This window comes from Anguilla rostrata, chromosome 3, assembly GCF_018555375.3.
Source record: "Anguilla rostrata isolate EN2019 chromosome 3, ASM1855537v3, whole genome shotgun sequence".
Taxonomy (NCBI): Eukaryota; Metazoa; Chordata; class Actinopteri; order Anguilliformes; family Anguillidae; genus Anguilla; species Anguilla rostrata.
Genome location: NC_057935.1, coordinates 49,357,700 through 49,381,699, shown reverse-complemented (window position 1 = coordinate 49,381,699; position 24,000 = coordinate 49,357,700). Strand labels below are relative to the sequence as shown.

At 50.1% G+C, this 24,000-nt stretch overlaps 1 protein-coding gene across 1 annotated transcript in view; it reads left to right on the top strand.

Annotated features, from left to right (window-relative positions):
- slit3 (slit homolog 3 (Drosophila)) overlaps nt 1-24,000 on the top strand; it is a 160,553-nt gene that overhangs the window by 90,815 nt on the left and 45,738 nt on the right. The window contains exons 6-9 of the mRNA XM_064328036.1: nt 5,497-5,568; nt 17,921-17,992; nt 20,472-20,635; nt 22,093-22,237. Of these exons, the coding sequence (XP_064184106.1) occupies nt 5,497-5,568; nt 17,921-17,992; nt 20,472-20,635; nt 22,093-22,237 (453 nt within the window). The remainder of the gene's footprint in view (nt 1-5,496; nt 5,569-17,920; nt 17,993-20,471; nt 20,636-22,092; nt 22,238-24,000) is intronic.

Here is a 24,000-nt window from a genome sequence, read left to right as displayed (position 1 = left end):
TCATCACCTATTAGGAGCCAGGAAGGAAGAGGCACACGGCCCTCCGTCTCCCGCATCACCACTTATCAGCTTTATCGCATGTTCTTTTCTTTTTTTTTTTGCAAGCAAACTGGTTCCTTTCGTTTAAGGGCCAGCGGGGGGGGGCTTAGTGCGGTGCTGACGGGTGGAGCAGGCGGAGCAGACGGAGGAGGAGAAGCACTTGCGTCCCCTGTCGCTCCTGCTGTTCGTCTTGCCGGGTTTTCTCCAGCACCTGCGAGGATCCAGCAGGGTGACGCTGGCTTTGCAGGAGCAAATGGCCGCCCCTCTTTCCTCAATGTGCCCCTCGATTTTCCTGTTTGCCTCCTCGGGCTTAACGTGTCCCTCCTGTCCCCCCGCTGCAGCACCAGGACTTTCCAACTACGTCCCCCTCCAATTTAGAACGAGGTGTGTCAACTCCTGCCCCCTCTCTTCCTCTACCCAATCCTACCCTTCCCCGCCCCCCCCCCCCCTCCTTTGCTACAGTATGTTCATACCTTGAGATTACCTGGGCAGCACAGGCCATCAATGGAAAAAGCCACTTCCTGTTTAACACAGTGACTCCTGCTGACACATATGATTGTGTTTCTGGTTCTGGTTTATCTAGTACTCTACGCCATTGTGTGTGAGAATGAGTCGTCATGCTGTGCGGTCGACCACTGGTTTTATGACTTTGGTCAGGTCGCCTGATCGATCTGCATCGAGGTTCAAGCATCGGAAAGGGCAAGTGTCCAGAATCAGGGTGGCCAGTTTTTAAAAAGTGTATCCCTGCCAAATGTCATCCAGGGAATTCAACTGCTTTTTGGCTATCTGCCCTGCAAGCAACAAACTTATCAATGTCAGCCTTATCGATGCAGAAAGAGGATGTCTGTCTCCACCATGACCTGTTGGTTCTGGGTGTTCGCTCTGCTCCGGCTGCCACTGGATTGCAACTGGATTCCGTGTCTCTATCAAGGCAGAATTTGTCAGAGCTCTAGACTTAACACAGACAAGCCCTCTGGCTCAGAAAGGCAGGTGTTGGCATGACGTACGGCGTCTGAAAGCACTTGCCGATAAGCCGCGCGCTGTATTGAAAACACCCGTTCCGCGTGTACATTGTGCTGCTTTTGAATTATTTACCCCCGAGTCAATGAAACCGCCGTGATTCTGAACCCGAACGTGCGGTCCCCGTGCGGTATATCACCTGAGCAGAAGGTGCGGGATTGAAATTCAGAGGCTCTGTCGCTCGTTCGAAAGTGTTCACAGGTATAACTCAGACTTCCCACCTCATAGCTTGACACTTCCTGTCCATTGACCCCCCCCTCCATATTGCTCTCCACAGGGGGCTCATAAAACTCCGCCCGCCTCTCTCTCTCTCCTACCCAGAATGCTGTGCCAGCTGCAGTTTGCTTGAATTATGGGAACGCGGTTAGAGGTGCAGCCGCTCTGTGGTTTACGAGCACCTTGGCCTAAATGTTCGTCACTAGTCCCACACATCCGCTCGGTTACTAGCCGCCGCGTCGTCAAGGAGTGACTTACAGCCGCCGACCCACAGCCGCTACGGGTGTTCTCGAGATTCAAAGAGAGGGTGCCCCACCCCACCCCCTCACCTCAACACCACCCACCTCCATCGCCCTCTGCATGGTGACCCCCCCCCCTCCCCGCCTGGAGCTCTGTGGTACATTTTCATAAAGTCTCACAGAGTAGGAGTACTGGTCTAGGATCAGTCTTAGCCTTTTAGCTCGTAATGGATAGGATTAGGATACTGACCTATTAGAACAGGACCTGAAGCCAGATCAGCACTCCAGCAGTGAGACATCCTGAATATACGGGGCATCGGATGCCTGAAATGACTGGGGCGATAATAGCTACTAATAGTTACCCCTGGCATAGCTGCCGGCTCAGAAGCTTTAAATCAGAGATAAAGAGGCAAGACAGGCAGCGACCTCACAGGTCTCCTTCGCCAACCGCCTTCGAGCTCTCCCTCACAGGCCCCCATGGTGGTCTCTCTCCCGCTCATTGCGAGAGACAGATCCCCTTCTTCACTTATTGCCCGTGCTCAGGACTGCCGCTCATTTGGGCCCTGAAGTAATTAGGAGCTCCTGTTCAGCGTTGTGCACCCCATGACAGATTAATGGGGTGGGCTGTGTTTCTCGGCCCGGGCCTGGTTAGTTTCCCCCTACTTCTGTGATATTTCTCCAGATGGGAGACTGGCAGAGCGGGAGCATCAAACTGCCAATAGCACCCATGACCGGGATGATTAAAGGCCAACGTAATTAGATTGAGGTAAATTAAATTTGGGATTTTTCATTCCCCCACCATCCTATCCACCCCCCGACTCCCCCATCCTTGTCTTTGTTGACAGAAGGCCTCCACAGCCCTGCAGGGAGATGTGTGTTAAAAGACACTTCTACTGACAAAGTAGGTTCCTCGGCGAAAGACGATGCAGAGAGTGTAAATGACATAAGAATGGGGCAGCTGTCACTCTGGTCCCTCTCGGACGTTCAGGCTGCGTTGGCTATTCTGAAGGTCTTACACGGACAAAGAAAGATGTGGCTGATCCAGAATGACTCTTTCTCAGATGTATTAGCAACTGTTTTTTTATTAGATTTTCGACAAAGTTTGTGCTCACCAAAGGTACAAATTTGACCAGAGAAACACATCGTGTTCAGAACATTTTCCAGTGGACTGTGATGTGGAAAAGAAAGGTTAATCTCAGGGAAAGAAATGAGTCATGCACGCTGTAGGTCTGTCAATTGGTAATGCTGCTTGCTGGAAATTTTCATTTTATATATTAACTACAGTACAACTGTATCAAAGTACATATATACTGGTTTGTATACTGGTTGTTTATACTATTGCATTTAAAGTAAAGCATCCAAATAAGTTGCAGTCTAGACTATTGCTGCACAGTTGAATAACAGAGGGGTAAAATACAACTTAGTGTTAACGGGATAGTTTACTTTCTTGGTTTTTAAATATTATTTAAGCCATAGGGTATGTTTTTGTAAAATGGCCTGCTGGCTTTACAATGGCTCTTACAGGGATATGTGGCTTTTAAAAAAATACACTTTATTTAAGGGTTACTGCAAATGAGCTTGTACAGTGGCACTATACCTCCAGGCATTGTATGTGCGTATAGCACCAGATTATTATTTTTTTAATCGTGTTTAGTCTTCCACTCGTTTGGAACTTTTCCTGTGGGTATGCAGCCGGAGACCGCTGCACTCAGGGTAATAAGCGACACGGCTTTGCGTATCAGCAGCACTACAGGGGGAGAGCAGCAGCTCGCTGCATGAGGGAGAAGACCTTGGGAGGACAATTCCAACTCACTCTGAACACTTTAAGGGGAAGTCATTCGGGTTGTCTACCTTTAGGCAGCCCAGGTCTATCGAACGCATGGCTAGTTCCTCTCAGCCGGTATGTCAGCATGCCAGTGTGCCTTCCCTTTTTCACTTCTCTGTGTTGCAGGGCGACATAGCTCAGGAGGTAAGACCGATTGTCTGGCAGTCGGAGGGTTGCCGGTTCAAACCCCGCCCTGGGCGTGTCGAAGTGTCCTTGAGCAAGACACCTAACCCCCAACTGCTCTGGTGAATGAGAGGCATCAATTGTAAAGCGCTTTGGATAAAAGCGCTATATAAATGCAGTCCATTTACCATTTACCATGCATCTACTCATCTGTAAATAAGGTTCAGCAATGTAGCTGAAACTCTCTTTGATTCATGGTCGGACAAAACCGTAGCTTCAGTTTCAGTGTATAAGTAGGCTGGCTAATGTTAGGCAACAACGCAGGCAGTGCGGTAGCGACCCCTTGGCCAGGCTAGCCGTATCTAAACCGTGCCTGTCTGGTTATGGGAGTGAAGAGCTCGTGCCGCTTTTGACTGAGAGAAAGTATCAGCAAAATATATATTTTTTAAAATGTATGCTTATGTGAAGAAATGCTATTACATGAATCTGCTTTGGACTTATGTAAAGTATTTATTTTCTTTAAGCCATGAGCCTGTGATTACCCCTGCAGCAGCCATTGTAAAGCAACAGGTCCTCAGAAACTTCCGTAAATGATGGGCTAATAAAGATATTTCATTAGCATTCTATATTGCCCTTTTATGCCACCACTATCATGAGTAACATTTCTGCTGTTTTTTCCCGCCGAAAGATTCTTATCTGACACCTAAATTATCACCACATTTTCAGTGATGTCAAAACAGAGAACAAATTCAAAGCAATATCCTCTTCATTGCCATTCAGTCCTGTGCTGACAGTTACCACAGCAAAATGCTCTCTATTCCTGCAGCTAAATAACTCACTGTCCGTCATTGTCTTCAAAATCTGAAGCCCTTTGCAGAGAAGAGAGAACTAGAAGGAAAAGAGAAAAGAGGAGAGCGAGAGAGAGGACAGGGAAGGAGAGGAGGGAAGCGAAGGGCTTGGGAGTGAGGTCAACGGAGCGAAGAGGGAAACAGGAGGCAAAAGGAGTGCTGCAGAGAGAGGGGAGAGAGGGAAAGAGAACAAGGAAAGAGTGAGCGGAAAGAAGAGGAGAAGCGAGCGAAAGAAAGGACGAGAGGAGCGGACCGGAGAGATGGAGAGGCTGGGCTTTCTCGTCGGTGCAGGGGCCGCTTGTCGCACACAGGCCTCGCGCTGCGTGAACGCATTCAGGGACCGTCCCGATCCCCTGATCCCTTCCCTTCTGCCAGCCATCCATCTCCTTCATTTTGGGGACAAGTGGGATGGGAGTTTGGGGGGGGGGGGGGTGGAGGGGAGGGGGTGGAGAAGACTGCATACTTAGGCCAGCAAATTAAAGTAAAAGGAAGAGGAGGAGGTAGAGGAACGAGTCCTCGGAGAGTCTGCGAGGCCAGCGTCGTGACCCAAACTGATTTACGAACCCTCTCCTTTAATGAAATTGTTTCAGTGACAGAGCCGGTAAAAGCTTGTAATGGATTGGGTGCTCTAATGTAATGAAATTACTCCCTTTCTGCCTTTAAAAAAAGAAAAGAAGAAAGAGAGAGAGAGAGAGAGGAGGAGGGGGAAACGGAGAAAGCGAGAGAAAATGCAATTAATATTTACAGAGAGCTGACAGCCGGGGTTGGCTGTGCACTACAGCCAGCCTCCTGTTTCTCCCTCTCTCTCCCGCTCTCTCTCTCTGTCTGTCTCTCTCTCTCTCTCTCTCTCTCTCTCCCACCTCTCTCTGTCCTTCTCTCTCTACCTCTTCCTCTCCACTCTTTCTTTCCCTCTCCCGCCCTCTCTGACGGTAACAGAGAGAGAGAGTGGTAGCGGGCAGCAGCCAGACAGGCCGCCCCAGCCAGCTGGTCCATCCTCCTGGCTGCGATGAACAGAGGTGAAAGCCCAGCATGTGCGCTGGTGTCTTCCTCGCCCCCTCCTCCCGCGTCCCTCCCTCCCCTCCTCCTCCCCCTCCCCTCCTCTCCCCTCCCCTCCCCTCCCCGCAGCCCCCACCCCCCACCCCTCTCGCCTGCAGACCTGCTGCTGACTCCTGTCTCTCATCCGCAGGCAACTGGACAGCAACCACATCAGCTGCATCGAAGATGGAGCCTTCCGAGCGCTCCGCGATCTGGAGATACTGTGAGTCCCGAACCGTACCTCATCCTCCCTCTGTTTCTTCTCTTCCTTTCTCTCTCTCCCTGTCTCTCTCTCTCTCTCTCTCCATCACCTGTTCTTCTCTCTGGCTCTCGGCTTGTTCGCCCGTTCACTGTTGTGCGTTGGTTCTTTGCCTGCCGTCCCCCTGAGGACAGGCGTGCGCTGCAGCCGAAGGTGGGGTGTGCGGGTACCTGTGTGCGGCGTCCTCCCCCCCCCTCCCGGCCCCCGGCCCGGTGCCGCCGCGCGCGGCGGGGGGAGCTGCGAGCCGCCCTCTCGCGCGCGCGTTTCTCTCTCACGTGCGCCCGGCTCGCCGGAGACGCGCTGTCGGCACGGAAACGCTCTGCCCGTCGTCTCGTCCGTTTCTAAACGCTTCCGCGAGGGCTGTGTGCGTGTCTGTGCTCCGCTGGGCTCTCTGCAAGTTTGTTTGTTCCCCCCCCCCTTTGAACAACGTTTTGTCATTTCACAGTTCATGCTCGGTGCTTCAAAATACGTCTTTTTTGTATCTAAAATTCACTTTTGAGTCTTATTTCAGCGCTGTGTATTTCGTAGCTGAAAGTACTAATGTGTGTTTGTTCTGGAATTACCCTCCTTCCATGCCTTTTAATCGTGTGTTGAAGCCCGTTGAACAGTTGCAATCAGAGTGTCGTGTAGTCATGTAGCGCGGTAAAAATTCATAGTCAGCGGCGTCATAGATGCGCTGTTCGAAAACCTCTGTTTGGTGAACCAAAAAACTGTCCCAAGGTTTGCATAGTCCAGCATGAGGGTACAGTGCAGAGGGTGTGCTGCATGCGTTTGTCTGCCCCATTGTACGATCATGAATGGACAGGAAGTGTTTGCATTGACTTAGCGAAATGGAGATGTACGTGGCGCTCCAGGTGCGGCCGTTAAAGGTGGGGGTGTGCGCCTTTGCTGCTTTCCCGGGTGGTGCTGGTGGGCGAGGGTAGCCGTATGCAGAAATGGAGGCCGTCTGTCAGGCTAGCGACCTAGCGCTAAGCGCCGGTGTTCTTCCCCCCCGAACCCGCGCGCCTGGTTCAGGATCGCGCGGAGCCCTCGCCTGGTCTCATTAATCTGCCGTAACAGGTAGCCTAGCCGGGAAGAGCGCCGCAATTCATCACCGCGATCAGCGAGAGGCTGTCTCCGCCGGGTCTCGTAGCTACGCAAGCGCGCGAGGGGCGTCGGACCAAGCCACCTGACAGGAAGCGCTTTGCCGTTTTTTTTTTAGTTGACGCTTCTTCGTTTCGCTCCGTCGTCTCCGCTCCGCTCGGGTAAAGGGGGGGGGGAGTCCGGTTCACTTGATCGAATGGGCGAGTAGGGTGCTGGTTTTAGTTAAAACGTAAAAAATATTAGGAGTGTGTGAAATGCGTTTTCATTCATACTGATTGTCTGAGATTTAACCCCTGTTAAAACCTGAAGAGTTGCAGAGGGGAGCACTAAACCGTTTGTCAGATGGAGAAAGGTTAGTCTCAGTCCTATCCTGCACGTGAAAGCATAGTGATTTGTTTGGGGCCTATTATAAATGGTAGTTATCTTTAAATAATAAAAAAAGTAGTTTTGTAGTTTTTCCCCTTGGTAGGCTATTTGTCTTACATAGTAAAAATAAGCATAATATAACATTCTTCTGAATGTACATTTATTCACCATCAAAGGGTAGTGAATTAATGAATGGCTTCATACAATAGTTGAGAAATTTAGGAATGTTGTAGAAAGAATATTTCATTTGACATAAAATATGGAAATATTGGTTTCTCATTTTGTCAAAAGATATTTAAATACATTTAGTAGAATATATGTTCGCACCATTTTACTGTCCTCAGATCCTTTTGGTAAAGTCTGCTGTACTTTGCATTTTTTAATATTTTGTCTTGCTGTAATGCACAAATGATTATTGTTGAACTGTGCTGCTGTCATGAGTGTAAGTTTAATATGGTCCCTTGGCTCATCAGTGAATGTGTAAAACTGTGTATATGTTCTGAGCTACTGAGTGAAATAATATGCAAACACATGCATAGATAAAACATTTGGTAGGTGGACAATCAGTGAAATAAATATTAATATCAACTTTGAGAATTCACTCCAAAATTTGCCACACTATTACTGGAAAAATAATTTTCCTTAGGGATAACATGTATCTTAAAATCATACCTCGAAATCAGACACAGCAAAGGGAAGGCATTCTGCCATTCCCACATTTTGTCCTCATTCTCCTTTCTGTTCATCATAGTAAAGCAAATATAGTCGGTTCATATTGAAACAATACTTTATGAGAGTAAAGTTATGGTAAACATCAGTGATTTCATTACGAGAAAACAGAAGTATTTTATTTCAGTTTGAGGTGCAGGGAGATCTCATGCTGTGCATGAAATGTGATGTCAAAATAATATAAAATGCTGTGGCAGAGTGTCGCGTATGATAGCTTGGAAAGATGATGGAAATTCTGAATTGGCTGTGGTTGTTGAAGCACCATTGAAAGAAATGGGATTCTTTTGTATAAACAAATAACAGTGAGCAATGCACATGCCTTGTGATGCGCAGATGTGTAAACTCTCATCTTAGAGAGCAGTAAATGCAAGTGATCCTTTTTTTCGGCAAAATTTGAATTCCATAAACAATGTCTTCAACGGAGACATCAAAGTCAGAGTTGATAGCAAATAAGACCTGGTGGGCAGGGAAAAGCAATCGCTAAATTTGCCTCAGTAATTAGTGGATCTTGTTGACTCGGTGAGACTCAGTACAGTATCATGACTGCCAAGACAACAAAATAAATAATTGCTCCTTTATTTGTGATGAATTATAATTTATATTTGAACATAATCATGCTAATGACTGAACTAATGACTTCAATGCTATCTTGAATATCTTCCCATGCTTCGCATTTCAATGAGCAAGCAAATTCGCTTTTTCATTTCTTTTTTTTTACACATTTTCTCCAGTCCTGCAAATGAAATCAATGAACAAGGACAATGATAGAAGCATAGACCCGGTTTTTAAAAGAAATATGTGTATCTATCATGGGTGTAAGTTCTGTTACAAAGCTGGCCAGAAAATAACCCCTCCAATAATATGGCATGATGCTGAGAAAAATAATTTCATACGGTTGCCACGGCTAGCTAACTAGCTACTCAGTCTGTACAGTACAATATTCATGTTGACTTTTGGGTATGTGTATTCAGCCAGCCGATTAGAGTGTTTAGTTAGATATTAATTGGTGCAATTCTATAAAGTTTTGAATAATGACCTCTGGTGCGGTATAAATAGAGCCTCTTGCCATACTTTGTGACCAGTCCTCCGGGTGTGTTGTTTAGTTTAATTTTGCTTGCGGTCTGATAAAAGTGCTATGGATTCGCTTCTAGATCCACCTGATCTGTCTGTTGAAGAATTCGCTGCAGATATGATCGATTGGGCTTTTATGTTGTGATAGAATTTACTGATCAGTAGGCTAGTGGTTACGTTGATACAGGATTCTGCATTTTTTACACAGAAAAAATGCGGGAAAAATTACACTGCATTCTGTAAAGAGTAAAATAATTACTCCTGTTTCTTTAAGCCCATAGTTTTTCGGTGTCTGACATTTGTGTTGTTTATTGATCACAATATTTGCACAGTCGTTGTTAGTATTCAAAGTGCTTAATTTAAATGAAAATATGAAAATGAGATGTCATGCTCTAGCTAACTCCTCAATAAGAGTGAATTAAAACTGAAATCGCTCTTAGGACGTTTTAAAAATGTGAGAAAAATGAATTTTGATCAGAATGCCAAAACACTATTTGTTTCTCATTTCATCCTGCTTTTGTTAAAATTGTGAATGACATACATTTATTGTGATATTACTGTGAGTTGGAATTGTATGGTAGAAATAGTTACTTCTATCAGAATGCGCGCAAGTGAATTAGTGCAAAACACAGATTTTGAAATATCTTTCCCAAGACGCTGCATTCCATGGGCTAGTGCAACCACTGGTAGTCGGAAGATTTTTCCCTTAAAATTCTCCAGAAATTATGATTTCGCTGCTGTTCTTTTCAACTAATTTTTCTGGGGGGACATGCCCCCGGACCCCCCTACAGGGTCACAATTCTTGGGGGGTCTATGCATGTGAACCCCCTAATATTCAAACTGAAGTTGTGCCCTTAGTATCTATCATGTAGTATATGTACATAACTGGGTATCTCTTAAAAGTATGAATCTCTAGACACACTTCCTTATAAGAATGGTCCTACCAAATTTTTTGCAAAGACCTTTCTATAATTATTGTCTTTGAAGTTTATGGGGTAATAGTGAGATGTAAAGCTCAGGAATCTATGTGTTTTCCCTTAAATCCAATTGATTTTCTCGAAATAAGTCATTAGTTTTGAAACATGTATTTTTTTAACAGCTTGCTAACTGTTTGGCTGTTACCTTGCCAGAGGCTAATATAGAATTTTTTATGATGAAAATTTGTATTCTTTCATACATTTGTATATAATTCAAAATGAAAGACGCATTGAAATGAAAAAATGACAACAACAAAAAAAAAACAAAATCCTTCTGCTCACTCAGTGATCACTACCGGAAAGTAGTCCTTCAATAATGCATACGTTTATTCTTCATAAAATTGCCGTAATGCATGTTTGGCAGTGCTGTCACAAACCAGACCATCTTGAAAGCTCTTAAACTAGAGACAAATATGGAAAAGAAAAATGTCCAGACCATTTCTGCCCATTCATTCAGCGCCACTACATCTTTGCTTCCGAGAAGAACCCATGTGCACACATCATTACCCTTTTCTGTAAAGCAGCATTAGAGCTATTTGTCGCAGCTGAAATTACATCGCAGCGGCCGGGCCTCGCGTATGGCTCTTGTACCGTAGTTCAGATCCCGGGTATTTCTCTTCCTCGGTAAGTGTTTACTGTGTTCCGGGCGAAGTATTTAAGAAGCACGTAGGAAGGGCAACGAGAGCCTCCTTGCTAACCTCATAAATACTTTCATGAGAAAATTCATAATTTTCTCTTTTTCTTGGGTAAGGGCCTGAAGAGTTCGCCCGGCGCGCTCTGAGCGGAGGGCACAGCTGCCTGCGAGCCTCGCGTCCGCTGGAGCTGCGCTCTCCGTAGCTCAGGGACCGCTACATATTTTATGGCCCTTTCTTCCTACAGAAAATCTTTGGCCCCGAATCAAATACCACTGCGTGTGAGGCTTTTTTTTTTTATGAGGAAAGAAGCGTGAAGACATTTCCGTGCTGCATCCTCAAGGTGACATTCGCCGACCGCGCGGCGCCGAGAGGAACCGAACGGTCGCGTTGTAACGAACGCCCCTCACCGCACCCCCCCCCCACGGTCCCTCTGCCGAACGCCGCCATTTGTCAGTGCGTGCCCCGTACGTCCTGCGAGGAGGTCTGAGAAACCGCGGAGTTTAAGCAAGAGCAGCCCCACAGCGAGCTCCTGATGAAAGCCTCCTCAGCTCTCAGCTTTGACTTCTCTCTTTGTGCGCTCTCTTCTAAACCAAAGGCATTCTTTACTTTGGAGGCCGCAGATGCCTCTCGTTCTGGAGGAGTGGAGCTGAGCGGTGTTCTCGCGTGGTCTTCGAGGGGGGCTGCCTTCTCTCGCGCGTGGGACGGTGGCGGACCCTGTGCGCCCGTCACGGGAAAACCCCGATTTCCCACCGAATTCTCGGAGCCTTTCTTCGCTGAAGACCCCGCTCAGAAGCCAACTCTGCAGAAAGCAGAGCGTAGGAGAGGCGAACCGAACTGTGAGAAAATGCTATTATGGCAGGCGGGAGTGTCTCGCAAGTTTGTCCTGGGAGCGCCGGTCTCTGCGGGTCGGGGTTTGAGACCCAGCAATGTCAGACAAGTGGGCGTATGATCAAGATTAAAGTGCAGGAGAAATGAAATTATATTGTGTAGGAGCCTTTTGGAAAAAAATAATGAATAAGTTTGGAAGTTTTTTATTGTATTTTTTTGGTTTGTGGAAAATGTTGTGTATTTTGGTTGGGGGAGATTAACGCGCTCTGTGCAGTCATTTTGGATGCAGGGGAGTGTGTTTCAGCCATCTTTAAAATTTACTGTTCCTGCACTTATGCCTTTGGCGATCCTAGAGCGGAGCGCCATGCCTCCTTTGTTACCATTACCAAAGTCCAGTTTGCTTTCCGCCAGCGTATTCCTGGGAGGGAGAGGCTGACTTACTGACTCCCCTTCGAGCCAGACAGACAGGTTCGCAGACATGAGGCTCTGGGAGAGGAGATGGCTGACTAGAGCACTCCCAGCCAGACAGACAGAGAACATGGGGAGAGAGAGAGAGAGAGAGAGAGAGAGAGAGAGAGACAGAGAGAGATAAAGAAAGAGAGAGACAGAGAGAGAGAGAAGAGAAAAATAAAGAGAGGGAGAGACAGAGAGAGAGAGAGAGGCTGACCAGGCCCTGGGAGCACTGCTAATCAGATATTCCATGCATTTTTAATTTCCAACACCAGGCTGCCTCCCGTGGGACGAATCAATCCGACTTCCGCCCGGCCTGATTGAAAAGTTGCCTTTAGCCGATATCTGTGACGGGGCCGCGCGTTCCGTCCGACAGACAGGGTGAGCGAGAGGGAGAAGAGAAAAGGGGTAGAAGAGGAGGGGGGGGAACAGGCAGAGGGCAGGTAGGGGTGCGTCTGAGGGAGCGGGAGCGTTTAGGGGAGGCGGGGCGGTGATTAGCTCCGGAGCGTGGCTCTAAAGCACAGGAAATTGCGGCGTTATCTCCGTCGGGTGCGCGGCGAAGCCCGCGGTTGCCCCGGAGGTGAGCGGCGAGCGAAGACGAGCGAGCCGGCGCGGCGGCTCGGCCCCGCGGACGATTAGTCATTCCGGCTGGTGGCGGGGGGAGAGAAAAACAGGCCCGGCTTCAGATTCAATCTCTCCTCATTTGAGCCGTAATGGCCTCATCGATGCCCTGATAGCCATGGAGCGCTCCTGCCTCCCTGCCGCTGCTGACAGAACTGGGCCAAGCGTGCTTTACGCTCTCCTGAAAGAACTGCGCTTTCTCATGACACGTGTTGTATTCATATATATATATATATATATATATATATATATATATATATATATATATAGTGCTATACTTACTGCAGTATAATGCAGTAAGGTTTTGGATACTCACTGACATACAGTATTTTTGTTGTTTTGGCTCTGTAATCCAGCACAATGGATTTGAAATAAAATAATGAATATGACTTAATGTGCCCACTGTCAGCTGTAATTTTTTTGGGTATTTACATCCATATTGGGTGATCTGTGTAGAAATTGCAGCCCTTTTTGTACTTAGTTCCCCCACTTTAGTGGACAGAAATAATTGTACAAATTTATAGAATCTGAAATGAAGTCATTACATTTACAATTTGGTTGCGGCTAAAACCCACAGACATCACCAGAGGCTGGGTGTCTTCCCTGGTGGTGCTCTGTCACTTCCAGTGTTTTGTTAGAGTACCTATACATGCCAAAGCCAGTTCCTTTCTTTTTCCCACACTTTCCTCTTTCCATCACTTTGGCACAGGTTAATAGCCATTTCATCCATCCATAAGACTTTGTTCCAGGACTCTACATTTTTTTTATGTGGTGGTTTCCCATGGTCTACCAGGTTGTTTGCTGTTGCTGAGCTCACCAGTGCATTCCTGCCTCTTACCAATGTGCCAAACTGTTTTGGCTACGTCTCTGATAAATTTATCCAGATTTTTCACCCTGTTGATAGCCCGCTTTACTGGCATTGCCACTTCTTTGGTCCTCATGTTGAGAACAACAGGAACTCCAAATGCTAATGCCACACCAATATTCAGTTCTTGACCGTTTGTTGGCTTTCTTGTGCATGAACTAATGACGCAATGACACACAGCTGGCCATGAAACAGCCGAGCAGCCAATTTACTTATTACTTTTGGTCCCCTAAAGTGGGAGACTATGTATGAGGGCTGTAAGTACCCTCAGATTAAACCTGACACTGCACTTTAGCTCATATTCATAGTTTAATTTCGAATCCAATGTGCTGGAGTACATAGCCAAATCAACAAAACATTGTGTCGCTGTCCAAATACTTACGGACTGTACTGAAGACATGTATACTGGGTAAGAGTGCTGTTTAGATTTTCTTTTTTTAAATTATTATTTCAATGAGCCCATGTACTTAAGACCCAAACCGCAGGGTCCAGCCCGTTAGCTGCAGGGTCCAGCCCGTTAGCCGCGGCTTGTGCTATTTCTCCGTTTCTCCTCGCTGTGTTTATTTGAACGAGCGGAATAACATCTGATTGCGGCTCGGTGCTGCCGCTGAACCCCGAACTCTAAGCAAAACAGAGACAAACATTTCCATTCCTTTTGGACGGATTCCTCCGCGCTGCACACCAGTGGTGGAGGAATTAGGGTAATAATAAAATTAGCCCCCATCTGGAGCCACTTTGTTCATTTATTTTCACTCCAAGGCCCAACTGAAGGCCGCTCTGTGCGCTCACCAACGTTCTGGCCCTTCGGCTGTGACTGCGTTGCCGCTGTGCTGCCACCACATGCGTTTTCTCACCGTTCCGCTGTCCTAGGACAGTCAGAGAGGTCAGGACGCCTACTTGCGCCTTTTTCATTTTCGGGTTAAACGTTTGAAGCTTTCACAGAGGTAACCTCCTTCCCTGATCTCCGAAACACGCAGAAGTGGACACGCGTACACAGCTCAGGCATGTTGTACACATGCACGTATGTTCACGCGGTCCTGTCGCACACGCACACGGGTCTGCCGCCGAGCCTTACCCCCGCCCCTTCGGCACACAAACGCGTGCACACGCGTGCAGTTCACACAAACACGCAGGCACGCACTTCAAAGGGCGCGAAGAACACAGCTGTGAGAGATGATAAAAACTGTGGCTCGGGGAAGCATTCTTGTCGTCCCGGGAAAAAGAAAGTAACGTTTTAATCAGCGGTGGCCCCCCGGCCCCCCGGCCCCCAGCCCCCGGCCCATTGTGCAGAAGTACAGAGGCAGAACAGAAACCGTGAGAACCCTCACTTCTCACCCACCACCTCCAGATAACCGCAAAACAGACCGCACTTCTTTTTTCAACTGAGCCCATTTCTTTGGTCTCCATCCTTGGAGGTATGGGAAACGCGGTCCTCAGCTACGACACAAGCTGTGTCACGGGCGGACGGCATTAGCGCGGAACACTGCTGTACCCACAGTCCTCTGTGCTCTCTCATGCAGGAGGACCCGTGATTTCAAGGCTTTGTGAGTTTGCCCACCCAACTGAATGTTCTACTACAAACACACACACACACACACACACATACACACACACAGACACACTTGCACACACACACACACGCCCGCACACGCACAGAAACACAAACGCACATGCCCGTGCGGTAGGTATGAAACATACACATAATCAAAAACACACGTGCACTTTAATTTACACAAACACAAACACGGGCTCTACGTTAACATAGAGATACACACAAAAACACACACACACGCACGCACGCACCAGACAAGCCCCTCTGCAACAGTCCTCTCTCCCTCGAACCCTTTTCCAATTCAGAAAGTGCCATTTCTGCAAGGGCCCACTTTAAATGTCTTAATTAGAGCCTGGAGGGTCATGGAGAGCACTTGAAGCTCAGTAAAAGGGTCCTTTCGGCACTGTGGGAAAGCTTTCTTTATGTAGCTGTAACCAGGTGGGGGGGTGGGGGGGTGGGGTCCATCCCTGGCCGCAGAAAAGTTCTCACAGTGCGCATGGAGAATGACTGAATGTGACCACGGAATCAATAGTCTCAAATGAAACCATAAAGCAGCCCTGTTCCCCATTGCAGCTCGGCTTTACTCACTATATGCTATCGATTGTGCTCCCTTTAGCTATAGGTGCACTTAGTGTGTATGTAAAGAGGCCATCACCTTCTCTCACAGCACTGTTTGTTATCTGTAAAAATAATTGTTTTACCTTTTGTTTTTACAGTCTAGACCGCAGTATCCACTATATATATTAGAAAGCCACTACGTACTGTTATTTTCAGTAAAGGCATTGCTTCAGGGTAGCATTACAAGGAGCGTCAGGTTTATATCTGCCTGTCTGAAACATTTGACTTGCAAATCTCGCTTCTCCTGTAACATTTAGAGTACATTCAAATTTTTGGTTAGTGATGGAGGCCTTTGGATCCCGGCCCCAATTCAGTCGCATGGACAGCACACCATTGGTTGAGAATCCGTGGAATACGCACACACACAGACACACACACAAACAAGCTCTACCGCAATCTGTTCCCCACCACTGCTACTGAGAGTACAGCTGCAAGGCCGGTGTCCCTTCCTGACCTGCGCGTCTATTTTTCAGTATAAAAGTAGTAGGCTACTGAAGGCCATCTTACTCCACAAGGAAGGAGCGCTAAGCTTTTAGTTGTCGCTCTGCCTCGGGTGACATTTGCTTTAGTGCTTCTCTGTCATTCGGTGGGTGAATTCACTTCTTCGCTTTGAGCCGAGGAGCCATTCCGGCTCTGGATGATCTCCCGCCCCCGTGTTGGTACCGCGGTAAAGGCGCTGGTAACAGACCAGCGAGGGCCTGTTTCCTCTTTATCAGCGGAGCTGCCCTTCAGCACAGCCAGTTCCTGCTTCTCAGCCGGGCATGGGGGGGGGCGCATAATCAAACCTCTCATTCTTTTAGCCTCTTAAGTTCATTTCCCCCCCCCCCCCCCGGCTCTCTGTCTCCATCTGGAAAATTTCAAGCTCCCGAAGCGGGAATTCTGGATAAGTGGGCGTCCTTTCGTGGGCAGTAGCGTGTGATTTTTTTTTCTTTTCTTCCTGTACCCTGCAGATGTTTTGGTGTCGGAGGTTTTGCCAGGGCGTTCCTCTGTTTGCGCTCGCCAGACGCCTGCCCGCTGTTCCCGCTCTCTCTCTCCCCCTCCCTAATCACCCCCCCGCTGTGGGGACCAATCAAAATGCAAAAAAAAAACGCCGGAACCTCAGTCCCACAATGCCCTTGACTAAAAAAAAGGGGACCGCTCGACAGAAAGAGCGCGGCTGTGGTCAGCGTTGCCAGCGGCGATCCCTCCGCGCGTCGTCACTCGAAGCGAATCGGCCATGTTCCGTACGTTTGTGTTTTTGTTTTTCTTCCCTCCCCTCATTCTTAATTAATTCTTCCCTCAGAGCCGTTTGTTAAAAATGCTTGCGTAACGGCAGAAGTATGTTAACTTTTTTAATGACGGTTTTGGGGACACTAGTGGTGATGGCACATTTCTTATGAGGTGTTGAGGGGGGCTGTCCTGTCCATTACAGGAGCTGTCTGTCAATCTTTTAGGGATAGGGATTCGTTTGAGCCCAGTCGGTATATCATAAACGATCAGACCCATGACCGGGCCGGCAGCATGACAGAACCCCCCCGCCCCACCCCCTGCAGTGACCCAGGCATCCGCCCCCTCATTAAATATGCATGAGCGTGTCTGAGGACCCCCTGAACCCTCCACTGTGAGCACTGACACACCCCAAAATAAGGCTGTGAACCGAGCTACCGCAGACCAGCAGCGTTCAGCAGTTTCCTCTGACAGGAGCCCTGAACTTGAGGGATGACTAGCGCGCACAGCCTTTCCAGGGGGAGCGTGGGTGGCTGGGTTGGCGGGGTTGGCGGGGGCTAGATTATGAGATTAAGTTAAGCAGCGTTAATCAGAGCCGCCGCTGGTCGCGGGGCGAGGGGAGACGCACGCCGCCGATTCTACCGGAGCCTGCCGCTCGGCACGCGGCGGCGGCCGCGGATGATGTCGACGCTGGAGACCACTATTCATCGGCTCGCCCTCTGCAGGAGGCGTGCTGGCGACGCTTTCGGAAGGGGGCTGTTCGCCCGGCTCCGTACGCGGTGAACACTGAGCCGCCCTTCCCAGTGAGCAAACGCCCAAATCGAGACGTCTACAGGGGTTGAGAGGTGTTTGGACCTAAACGGACCAGGTTAACTCAGATTAGCCCCGATAGCGCTCAGGTTTTCCCCCGGATGTAGCCTGGCTTCGTCCTAGCCGGCTAGAAAACCTTCACTCTTCAAACAACCGTAGCCGGGTTTCCACCTCGTCTGTTTGTATCAGAACGTCTCTCCACTTTGATTTCCTCCGCTCCAGACGTCCAGATTTGGGCTTCTGCTGGCTGGGTTCTGTGTGGCGCGGGCAAGCGTTTCCAAGCAGAGCCGCTGTGATCGCGTCCTGACGACCAGCGGCGTCCTGATCTATCCAGGCTGCTCGGGCTGTGGGGCCGGAGGGTTTTTCTGAGCGGGCCGAGCCAAGGCAGGCCTCTCCGTGACGCACGGACCCTCCCAACCGCGAGATCAGCGCCGCGGTCGTTTCCCCGTTTGTAACGCGCGCCTCTTTTTCTGTCTCTACTTTTTTTTCTCTCTCTCTCTTTCAGCACGCTCAACAACAACAACGTCAGCCTCATCCCGCTCTCCAGCTTCAACCACATGCCCAAGCTGCGGACGCTGTGAGTACCCCCGCCGCTCGCTCCCCGGACAGGCATCGCGCGGTCGGCTCCCCCGGTAGGCCTCGCACCACGGTGGGAGACCGTCGCCAGACCCCTCCCCCCCCCCCCACCCCACCGCCCCCCATCCCCGCCGCCTCTGAGCTGAGATGTATATTTGCGGCAGGGTCCATTTTCTCCAACCGCTCATAATGACCCTGCTGGGTTCCTCACAGGCCAAACGCACACGCAAACATACCATAGCCCCCCCCCCCAGTTGATAGCAGTAACCCTAGCGATGGCGTGCCTGTCCGCAGGGGTCCTGGAAGGAGACTGGGAGTCCGGGCGTTGGACGCAGCCCCGGCTATAAAACCCACAAGATATTCTAAGTGCAAGGCCGTGTCACTGCAGCGCGTTTACTCTGTGAGGAGTACAACCACAATCAATGCGAGTAATTACACACCAGGCCCCAACCCCCCCTGAATGTGTCCCAGCTGCGGCGCACCCCCAGTATTAACCGTGGATCTGTGGCGGTTGGGTTGTTAATAATATGTGGTCTGCAGTTTCTGGATGTTTTGTTCGGGGGGGATGTGTAAAATAAGAGGGGGTGAGCTGTAGTCTCTCATCTCCCTTGGCCTTTGGACAGAGAGCCACGCCCTGTCGTTGAGTCAGCCGGGTTCACTGTGGCGGGGCCGAGAAGATGGCCCCCGGATCTCTTCGGGCCCCGTGTTGCCTACCCTCAGTTTTTGGCCCTCACGCAGTGCTCATTTGGGGGAGGGGTTAGGGGGGTTTGAGGTTTGGGGGGGGGCTCATTCCCTGCTTGACTGGGACCCATCTCCGTGGCTGTAGCCTTGATGATTTCCCATCATTCAGCTGGGCGCAGACCCCCCCCACCCACACCCCGCCGGTCCTGCCTGGCTCCGCCCCCGTTGCAGGATTGAATTTGCTGACGTTCGACCGTGGCTGGCTGTCCCCCACACCCCCCCCCCCACCACACCCCTCTACCCCGCTCCCGGGCAGGATTGAATTATCCAAGACGAGGCTCCCCCCGGCTCCCCCCGGCTCCCCAGTTCTTTTGTATTGAATTGTCTGGCTCTAATATCCATGAGATCTCTGTATTGAATTTGCTGCTCGTAAAAACAACTTATTAAATCAAATGTTTAGAGATGTCTGTAATCCATTTAGCAGAGGGGTGGAGGAGTTTTTTGGTAGTGGGGGAGGGGGGGAGCGGGGGAGCGGGGGTATAGGGCCTGATGAAATAGTTCTGTTTACCTCCCCACTCCCCTGCCACCCCCACCCCCCCCCCCCATCCCCGGACACATCCTCCTCTCCTTGCTATCTTGTTGCAGCAGCCATTCAATTAGATGGAATGATATCGCCCCATGCTGCCTACCATTCAATAAGTCAGCTAAATAAAAAGTGTAGAGACGACTCCAGCTGCGTGTGGAGCAGTCATCCGCGGACGTGTGTCAGTCCAGTGGGGGGATGGGGGGGCGTACTGATACTCCTCTCCTGGTGCGGGGGTGGGGGGGGGCGGGTTGAGGACACAGGACGCAGGCCGCGCCCCGAGCCGTCGGCGTGGGTGGCTGCGTTCGCCCTCCTTCCCCTTCTCCTTCGCTCTAATCCCACTCTGCTGTAATTAATCCGGAACAACGGGAAGCTATAAACTGGATTTATAATGGGGAAGGCTCCACTAAAGCCACAGGCCCGCTGTTATCTTCGCCGAGCGATTTCTGTCCCTAACAGGATTTGCCAGAAATTTAATTTACGGACTTTGAAAAGGGTACAGTGCCTTTTTTCATCTGCTGATGTGATTTCCCCCCCCCCCCCTCCCTAATCTCTTCCTTAACTCGTCCCTTGTCGGTTAAGCAGTCTTGAGAGAGAGAGAGTGATTTATCCGCGCGTCCGTGCCGGGAGAGGGTCCACGGGTCTCAAGACCTTGAGGAAGTGAAGGTGTTGGCCGGGAGAGCCGGTCTGGGCTTCAGAGTCCCGCGGACTTCCTGCCCCTTTCTTCCTTATTTACGACCACCTGTTAATGAAAGGGCGGCTTCCGCGAACGTTTACAGGTCCCCGAAACGATGCGCAGTTGTGCTGTGCCGCTTTTTGGAATGGTCTGTTTTTTATTAGCTCATTGGCTTGCTTTCCAAGTGGATCGTGCCTGCCGCTTCTCGACTGTAGTCTGCTTCAATACAAGTATCCCCTCGATGGCGTACGTCTGCGCAGCCGGGTCCTGCTTGTCCAGCCTGGACCTGCGTCTGCGCAGCCTGTTCCTGCTTGTCCAGCCTGGACCTGCATCTGCGCAGCCGGGTCCTGCTTGTCCAGCCTGGACCTGCGTCTGCGCAGCCGGGTCCTGCTTGTCCAGCCTGGACCTGCGTCTGCGCAGCCGGTTCCTGCTTTTCCAGCTGCGACCTGCGTCTGCGCAGCCGGGGGCCTTGTTTGGGCGAGCCGTGACCTCCGTCTGCGCAGCTGAGGCGTAAACTCTGCACTCCCCCCCCCCCCGCAGGCGTCTGCACTCCAACAACCTGCACTGCGACTGCCACCTGTCCTGGCTGTCGGACTGGCTGCGGCAGAGGCGCGGCCTGGCCCCCTTCACCCAGTGCATGGCCCCCGCCAACATGAGGGGCCTCAACGTCCCCGACGTCCAGAAGAAGGATTTCATCTGCACAGGTAGGGCCGCCTCGCACCGGGGACCGCAGGTCGCTCACGGGGAGGAGAGCGGGCGTTTCTGTGTTCGGATAAGTAGAGGAGCAAGCTTGACATGTAGAACATTTTTTTTTCATTTTGTCATTTCATTTCAGGGCTATAAAAGCATTTTATTGCTGCGTTTGTACATGGTTGGCTCCGCGGTCTTGTTTACTCTGTGTTCATCCAGATACACTTAAATAGTTTTGTGCATTACAGTAAGTATGTGTATCTCTTCTTATGAGAATTTTATGGTAGCATTCATTTAATTTATTTGAAGGCTAATTGCTCGGGTAGTGCACCATTTTAAATCCAGAGCTTAGTTTCACGACTTTTTTTCGTTTCCCGTTTTTAATTTACTCCCAGATGAACATAATGAATGCATTTATGTTCAACCTTCATTTAATCCCCCCGTTCCACCCCCCGGTAGCCCCCCCTCTCCCCCCCCCCATCCCCTGCTGCTGCCGGGCCTCAGGCACCCCCTTTAAAATTCCCGGTGTTATTTGGCATAAGGAAGCACGGAACCATACCAAAAAAACACCTTGGTGCTGATTATTGCCCTGAATACTGCAGACTGGTATAAAGAAATGTTAGAGAAGTTATCATTCACGAATGAAAATTGAACTGGGCCTGTGCCATCGCGGCTACGCGTTTGGTTCGTCAGTGCTATCGTGCTATCGTGCTAACGGTGTACGGCACGTGCGCAGCGCGTTCTTTTCCAGCAAGAGCTCGGCTCGCGCGCTGCGGTCTCCTGTAGATTATTTGACGTGCAGATAAGGGGAAGGACTTGGAGGGGTACAAGCTTCGGTGGAGTAAACGCACGAGAGGACATTGCTGTGCACACCGTATCGATGTTCTTTATTGACTCGTGGCGCTCCTGGTCTCGGAAGGCTCCGGAAATGGCACGGAGTGACCTTGAGAGAGGCCTGCGTTATCTGCGCGTGGGAATGATTTTGTGCCTCTTGTGTATATTTCTGTTAGCCGCCTGCTCCTTCCGTCTTATGAACTCAGGGATGTCCGTATCCTGGCCGTCCTTCCAGAACATCTGTCCTGTGTGGTGTTTTTACCAAACCAGAAACTCCTTCAATAATATTTAGATTTATTTTCTTTTTTGGGGGATATGCTTGCTTAGAGAAGATAGTATATTGTTCCTTCTCCAGCTCCTCTCCTTTACCCCCCTCTATCTCTTGCTTGCGTTCTCTTCTTTCACTCTTTCGTTCCTGCTTGTTTCCACCTGTACTCCTCTCCCTCTATCTCTCCCCCTCTATTCCCTTCTCTGTTCCCCCCTCTCTCTTTATCTTTCCTTCTTCTTCTCACCCTCTCTCTCCTGCTTTCTTCCACTCTTCTTTCTTTTTCCTTCGTTCCTTTTCTAACTCACTCTCGTCCTCTCCCTCTCCCTCTCCCCTTTTCTCCCCGCTCCGCTCTCTCCCTCTCTCTCCCAGGCCCCGCCCAGACGGAGCCTCGTACCTGCGCCCCCCAGGCCTCCGTGTGTCCGGCCACGTGCACCTGCAACAACAACATCATCGACTGCCGGAGGAAGGGCCTGACCGAGATCCCCGCCAACCTGCCGGAGGGCATCGTGGAAATGTGAGCGCCCCCGCCCGCCCAGCCGCGCCCACTCACGCCCGTCCCTCCGGCCCGCGCCAGCACTCACGCCCCTCCCCCCGGCCCGCGCCAGGGATTTTAGCCGTCTGTCAGCGTCGCCTCAGCGCTCGATACCGGTCCAGCCAGATCCTGTGCGTGATTAGCTGCTGACGGCGCAGCGATTGGCTGGGCGCGTTTTGTCCCGGTAATGGCTTCACTTCTCCTCCAGTCATGTCACAGACCTCATTAGCGGCCGGGATCGCGGCATCATCGCTCACAGCGTGAGCGCTCGCGCCGCTGGCAACCGGCCGCCTTCGCCGCCGCGCTCAAAGACAATTAAGCTCTTACTCTGAGCAACCCGCGGAGGGGGGAGATCCATCCAATCAATCCGAGCCGGCCGTTTCCATTAGCCAATGGGGCGCCTCCGGCTGCTGCAGGGCGCGTTCGCCCTCATCTCCTTCAGATACGCAGGTTGGCGGCTTACCTGGAGTTGGCTTCGCTGTGTTTCGTCTGTGTTGTTTTTAACCTGTTTTGTTTGACGGGCCTGCTTTGCGGTCCATAGCTAACTCCCCTGTCCAGAACCGTCGAGGGTAAATGTGAAATTGATAAATTAAGACGTTTTTGGAATGCGACGGGCATTTTCCAAATCCAAATGACTTGTCTGAGGTCATGTGTTTTGGGTTTATTGCTTTATGCCGTGCATTGATTGGATTTCCTGTGTTTTTTTCTCTCTTTTGGAGCATTTCCATATCTTCTCAGTCAGGGTATTTGATATACATATTGATTCCTGTTTGTGTTGTAGAACAGGCTGGTAATTGTTCTGATATGCTCTGTTTTTCCTTGTTGTCATAATTTCAATAGTCTGTGACCTTTGCCCAAGGAAAAAAACGATACGTTATGCTGGACACATTACTCCCCCGCTTCTTGCCTACATCCAAAAGCAAATTGAGTTGAATTAATGACAGATTGTCCAGGCTTCGCTGGGGACATTTTCATTTTCTTAACATTTGCTTGCCAGATCGGGATTGTTTCATATGAAGAGACTGGCCAAAATCCTACTTAAATTGACAGATTTTGAATAGGATCCCTGAATGTATGCCATAGCTTCCCTCTCACATCCTTCCTCCATCTCCCCACCACACCTGGTGACTCTCTCACCACACGCCCGCCCCTCGCTGGCCCCCTCATGGAGCCCCGCCCATCCCGCAGGCCGGACGGTGCGTAGCGGCGGTGTGATGGGACAGCGCTGCGGAAAGGGATGGGAAGGGGGGTGTCAGAGCTGCACCATCACTCACAGAGACGGATTACCCCCCCCCCCCCCCACACACCCCATCCGCAGCAGCAGTGTGCGGCCTTGCATCGCTGCGCATGCTGGAGGCACCACTCCCTCCTACCGTCCCTCACGCTGTCAATCTCCCCTTAGAGCCCCTCCCATCACACCACAGGGCACTGACCATTCACCTATACACACACACACAGACACATGCAGACATGAACACACACACACACACACACACACACAGATGCACCAACACACACCCCAGCAATATGTGCAAAAAACATACATGCACATACATACACACATGCACTTAGATTTACACACATATAGTTATTTACACACAAGCACACACAAACCTGCTGTATATTAGCACGCAGACAGAGATACACACTCACACAGTGAACTCTCTCTCACACACACACACAAACACAAATGCATGCACACACCCACATGCACACACTCAGACAGATGCAAACACTCACTCTCT